Genomic DNA, 5,368 nt, shown 5'->3' on the forward strand with positions numbered 1-5,368 from the left:
TTTTGAGACGGAGTCTCGCTCTGTTGCCCGGGATGGGGTGCAGTGGCCCGATCTCAGCTCACTGCAAGCTCCGCCTCCCGGGTTTATGCCATTCTCCTGCCTCAGCCTCCCGAGTAGTTGGGACTACAGGCGCCCGCCACCTCGCCTGGCTAGTTTTTTGTATTTTTAGTAGAGACGGGGTTTCACCGTGTTAGCCAGGCTGGTCTCGATCTCCTGACCTCGTGATCCGCCCGTCTGGGCCTCCCAAAGTGCTGGGATTACAGGCGTGAGCCACCGCGCCCGGCCTCCCTGAGTTCTATGAGTGGCTACACCAAATTAAACCCAAAGAGGGTATCATAGGAACCCCAACTTGAAGCCAGTTGGTCAGAAGTTCCAGAGGCCCAGGCTTGCGACTGGTGTGTGTCTGGAGGCCCTGCCCCCGTCTGTGTCTGGAGGCCGTCTTGGGAGGGAGCTCTCACCCTGTGGGATCTGACACTGTCTCCAGGTAGATGGTGAAGGAAATGAATTAGAGGACACCCAGCTTGGTGTGTGGGGAACAACCCCCCCAACGTTTGAACAAAAGCCTCCTTCTGTGACGGCTGTGGTGGTGTGGGTGCAGAGTCAGACACCGCGAGAACATTTCCCCCACGCACCTTCTGAAGGAGAGGATGGATGTCCAGCAGCGCCATTCACAGCGGCAACGTTTATTACAGGACAGGGAGGACCTGGAGGGGCCTATCTGTCCAATGACAGGGGCTTCATGAGCAAAGTGCACTCTGTTTCACTGGCAGCCATTCAACTCTGAACCTGGCGCGACCTGGACAGGGGCTCCGGAGCTCAGGGCGTGAACCCTTCGCCCAGATAAAACCTGTGCTTCCTCAAGCATGTGTCCATCTGTCTGCCTGGCAGGCCCAGTGCTGAAGGGCAGGCATCCAGAGAGGGCGGAGGAGGCCCGAGTTGGCCCTGTTCACAGGCCCTGCCCTGGTGGATTCTGGGCCAAGGTCAGGGCTGGGACCGGCTGGCGGTCAGCTCCAGAGGCCACACAGCGAGGGCCTTGGTGCCCACACGGGCTCTTGCTCACGCAGGCTGGCTGTTCCTTTGCAGATCAGGCAGCCTGGCCATCAGTGACACCTTCTAGTCTCTGTGTCCCCAGGTGAGAGGCAGGCCCTCACACTCCAGTCCTGGCTGGGCTCCAGGGCCGGGCCTGCCTCTGGTGTCAGACCCATCTGATGTGGCTTTGCTTTTCCCCTAAGTGGGAACCCAGGTGGGGTGGCAGCTCCTCCTCTTCCTCCAGGGATCCTTCCTGGACCCCTCCCTCCTACCCCCAGGGAGTCCTGGCTGGCCAGACACAGCTGGGCATCTCCTAGGGCTTGGCGGATGCCCTGGGTCCTGTTCCCTCCACCTCCTCTGCTGAGGCCTCAGTCCTCCCAGAGGACCTGCTAGAGTGGACCCCAGACTTCCAGGAGACCCCAGGGTGCAGGAGAAGGGAGGAGGCTGGGAAAGTTAGGGGGAAAGGGAGAGGGCTGGGCCAGGAGTCATTGGGGCAGGCTGGGGGTCCTGGCCCAGGCAGACCCCGTGATCATCTAGTTAGTGGGGGAGGGGCCCGCCCGGGGTGGGGGCCCGGGGCAGCCCCTCCAGGGCCAGACAATGCATCTTCCCCAGGAGCCCCAGCAACAGAGGGGCCTACCAGTGAGGTCACAGAGCCCGGTGGTGCCCTCGGGGAAGAGAGCCGGGAGACTCTGATGATGAATTTTGACCAGAAGGCAGTGAAATTCCTGGCAAATTTTTACATCAATGGAGGCAAACACTGGACCCACGGCCACCTGAGGCAGACGCCACCAGAGCCCAGCCAGTAACTTGATGGGGGCGGTGGGGCGGGAAGGGGCAGGCCGGCTGGGAGTGGCCAGGGTGCTGAGGGACAGCGGTGGGGGGAGGGCTGTGGGACAGGCCGGCTGGGAGCAGCCTGGGGGGTGAGGGACAGAGGGTGGGGGCAGGCTCCAGGGAGCAGCTGGCAGGGGGGTGCTGAGGGACAGTTGGGGAGACAGACTTTGGGGCAGGTGGCTCGGGGGCTGAGGGACACAGTGGGGGAGCGGATTGCTGGGCTGGTGGCTGGGAGCAGCCAGGGGGCTGAGGGACAGTGTGGGGGACAGGCTGTGGGACAGGCAGCTGGGAGTGGCCAGGGCTGAGGGACAGAGTGGGGGACAGGCTGTGGGACAGGAAGCTGGGAGTGGCCGGGGCTGAGGGACAGAGTGGGGGAGCACGTTGCTGGGCAGCTGGCTGGGAGCAGCCAGGGGGCTGAGGGACAGTATAGGGGATAGGCTGTGGGGCAGGCGGCTCAGAGTGGTGGGGACTGAGGGACAGTGGCTGCCAGTCTCCCTTGCAGGCCCAAGGCATCTGTGCTGTTGGTGGGCCTGGAGCCAGGGCTGGCCTGGGATGAGACACGGCCCCCAAAGATGAAGGAGGTCCCAGCTGGTCTCAGGTTACAGATGGGCACCCCTCAGGAGTCCCTGCCCACCTACACCCAGACCCTGAGAGAGCTGTGTGAGTGAGGGTCCCGGCCACCCCACCCCCACGCTGGTCTTTGGGGGTTGCGGGAGGGGCCTACTGGAAGGAGCCCAGGCCCAGAGCCTGCTTCCTGTGGCCAGTGCTGGAGCAACGCCCCCCGATCACAGCCGACCTGGAAGTCCCCAGTCCCACCAGGTACCAGGTGCCCAGCCCATCCGTACGAGAGTCTTCCCCACATCCCCGCTACAGCATCGGCTGCAGGCACCGGGGCCGAGGTGCGTGTCCCCTCCCTGAGGCCCGACCCCCGGGCCTGTCCTCCACCCTGGGAATGGGGGCCTCTGCCTCTGAGCTGAAACCCCACGGCCTGAGGGCCCCTCCACCCTCCCGGTGTTCACTTCCAGGCTCAGCGCCTGTAAGGAGGCCTGGAGAGAGGAGGGCTAGGGCTGGGGCATGGGTGGGTGTTGTGAGGACAAGGGTTCAGAGGCCGGGGGTGGGAACTGGGAACCAGGTTCGAGTGGGGGCTGCCACCTGGGTGGGGCTCCCAGCCTTCTCTCTCTCCACCCTCCACCTACAGAGGGCGGTGGCCGCAGGGCATGGCAGACTCTGTGGTTCCAGAGTGAAAGCCCCTTCACGCAGAAAGCCGACTTCGACCAAGAGCAAAAGGTGGGGGCTGGGCAGGCAGGGGGCTGGGGGTTCCAGCGGGGCCAAAGGGGAGCTGCCTGAGGATCCGTGGGGAGCGCCCTGCCCTGCAGCCCCCCGTCTCCTGCCCCCTTGCAGTGGCCCTCGCCAGCCCACTACCAGCTGTTCAGCCGGCCCCCTGGCCCCGCCTTCAGCTTCAGAGGCCACCACTCCACCTCCAAGACACCTGAGGGCCACATCCACCCAGGGCTGCCTGGAGCCAGGGGGCTGGGCCTCAGGGCGCAGCCCCAGTCCCTGCTTCAGGCCTCTTTGCAGGCACCTGGCAAGAGACGCCCTGGCCCCAACACCTACAATATCCTTCCTGGGAGCCGCCTGCAGAGGCCCCGTTCGCCGGCCTTCTCGATGAGCCGCTCCCCCGCGTTCACCTCCTGGCTCAGCACCTGTAAGGAGGCCTGGAGAGAGGAGGGCTAGGGCTGGGGCATGGGTGTGTGTTGTGAAGACAAGGGTTCAGGGGCCAGGGGTGGGAACTGGGAGCCAGGTTCGAGTGGGGGCTGCCACCTGGGTGGGGCTCTCAGCCTTCTCTTTTGGCAGCTCGAACCCCTGGCCCAGCTGCCTACTACGTGGAGGACTGCTACAACTCACGCTTCCCCTCAGTGCCTGGCGTGGTCATCCAGGGTGTGCGCAGACCCAAGCGCCACAACACAGGCCCCTTCTGTGCACTCTAGAGCCAGCTGGGCACAACCTGCTTGGCCCGGCCACCGAGTGGCCTCCCCCGGGGCTTTCCCAGGCCTCCCTTGGGACTCGGGGCCCCAGTCTGGCCTTCTGACCCTCTGGGCACCCCTGATGCACCCTTCCGGCTGGTCAATCCTTCTATGGGCTGTGGACAAGGCTGGCCCAGCCTGGATCCCTCATCTGGCCACCTCCCTGCTATACAGAGACGCTGTTGGTTCTCTTGAGCTCTGTGGTGTGCAGTTGTCTGTCCTTCACCTGGGGGCGGTCCTGGGTCATTTCCAGCTTTCCCTGTTGAGGGATCTCCATTCGGCTGCCCCTGAAGGGTGCTCTCTTCTCTAGGGCGGCAGCCTGCGACTCACCCTGAGCTCCAGCCTGGAGCGAGATGGGAGGTGGGCTCTGTGGGACACCCCCACCCAGCCGTGCCACTTAGGGGCCTGGTCCAGTTGCTGTCCACCTGAGGGTCAGCCGCTTGCCAAGCCAGGGAACTTGGAAGGAGGTGCCAAATGCCCTGAGCCGCCACCTCCAGGTGGGGTCGGCCTGGCCAGGTCTCAGGAAGGGCCCAGGGACCCCGCTCACCAGGGCCCAACCCCACTTCCCCTGGGCCTTGAGCTGAAGATGCAGCTGGGCTTAGTCACCTGTGCCCTGAAAACTCTGGCCCAGGGCCCTGCAGACTCCTGTGGCACTGCCAGCAGACTCCCAGGCCCTTCACCTGCCGGGTCCCTGTACTGCCCCTGCCTGCAGCTTCACCTGGCTGGGGCCTCCCTTGTCACCACTGGCCTGCCCTCCTACCCAGGGTTGGGCCCCAAGGCTGCCACCTTGCGGGAGGCTTAACTGCAGTGCCATCACCTGTACCTCCCCAAGTCCTTCCCAGACCCAGGACCCAGACCAGGCCCAGAGCTCAACCCCTTCAAAAAGGCTCTGGGCAGCTGCTCCTGTGGCCTCAGCACCATCCCCTTTGGCAGAGAGGAATCCAAGGCCCTAGGGCTGTGTATGTGCTGTGTCCCTTGCCCTCCTCTGCCACTGAACCAGCTGGGGGTTGGATCAAGGCACTGGTACCTTCGCCCTTGGGGTGACCAACTTGGCCAGCAGCAAGAGAGCCGTGGTAGCCCTGGCCTTGGGAGCTTGGCCCCGCTTGTGGGAACAGGAGCTCTGCTCATGGCTGCACCACCACGCACCCCTGGTGAGACACAAAGCTAGGAGCGGGAGCGGCAGGAAGGATGCAACGATCTCCTCCAGCTGGGCTGAGGAGGGAGGGCTTCCTGGAGGAGGTGGAGGAAGGAGCCTTTAAGGAAGAGCAAGAGTTTGTTGGGCAGCGGGAAAGAAATTTCTAGAGAAAAACTCGGCAGGGAAGACCGAAAAGAGAGAGGGTGTGTGTGGGGTGCTTGGCGCGGCACTGCCTGCGGGAGGGCGGCGGGCTGGAGAGGCGGGGAGGCCCGGGAAGCCCACCCGCCTGGGATGAGAAGGGACACTGTGGAAACTGGACTCTCCCTCACGGCTCCGCGGAGCTCGGTGG

The 5,368-nt window shown here is 64.4% G+C and overlaps 1 protein-coding gene and 1 long non-coding RNA gene across 5 annotated transcripts; one reads left to right on the top strand and one right to left on the bottom strand.

The window, feature by feature from the left end:
• Positions 1–654: 654 nt before the first annotated feature.
• Positions 655–4,093, bottom strand: LOC105543292. The gene is made up of 4 exons (XR_001006606.1): positions 3,766–4,093; positions 3,475–3,575; positions 3,013–3,128; positions 655–1,802 (listed from the first exon to the last, which is right to left on the bottom strand). It is a non-coding gene; the product is annotated as an uncharacterized LOC105543292 (long non-coding RNA).
• On the top strand, positions 1,692–4,075 carry LOC105543290 (chromosome unknown open reading frame, human C9orf173). Of its 4 annotated transcripts, none has more exons than XM_011985129.1 (6): positions 1,692–1,831; positions 2,363–2,520; positions 2,625–2,759; positions 3,059–3,147; positions 3,262–3,565; positions 3,699–4,075. In XM_011985129.1, the coding sequence occupies exons 1-6, from the start codon at positions 1,722–1,724 to the stop codon at positions 3,947–3,949; spliced, it is 1,047 nt and encodes a 348-aa protein (XP_011840519.1). In that variant the 5' UTR covers positions 1,692–1,721; the 3' UTR covers positions 3,950–4,075. The 4 variants fall into 4 exon arrangements, with proteins under 4 accessions (XP_011840519.1, XP_011840520.1, XP_011840521.1 ...); XM_011985130.1 differs by having other exon boundaries at positions 3,715–4,075; XM_011985131.1 differs by having other exon boundaries at positions 3,427–3,565.
• Positions 4,094–5,368: the final 1,275 nt, after the last annotated feature.

Source organism: Mandrillus leucophaeus, unplaced genomic scaffold (assembly GCF_000951045.1).
Source record: "Mandrillus leucophaeus isolate KB7577 unplaced genomic scaffold, Mleu.le_1.0 Scaffold28, whole genome shotgun sequence".
Classification (NCBI taxonomy): domain Eukaryota; kingdom Metazoa; phylum Chordata; class Mammalia; order Primates; family Cercopithecidae; genus Mandrillus; species Mandrillus leucophaeus.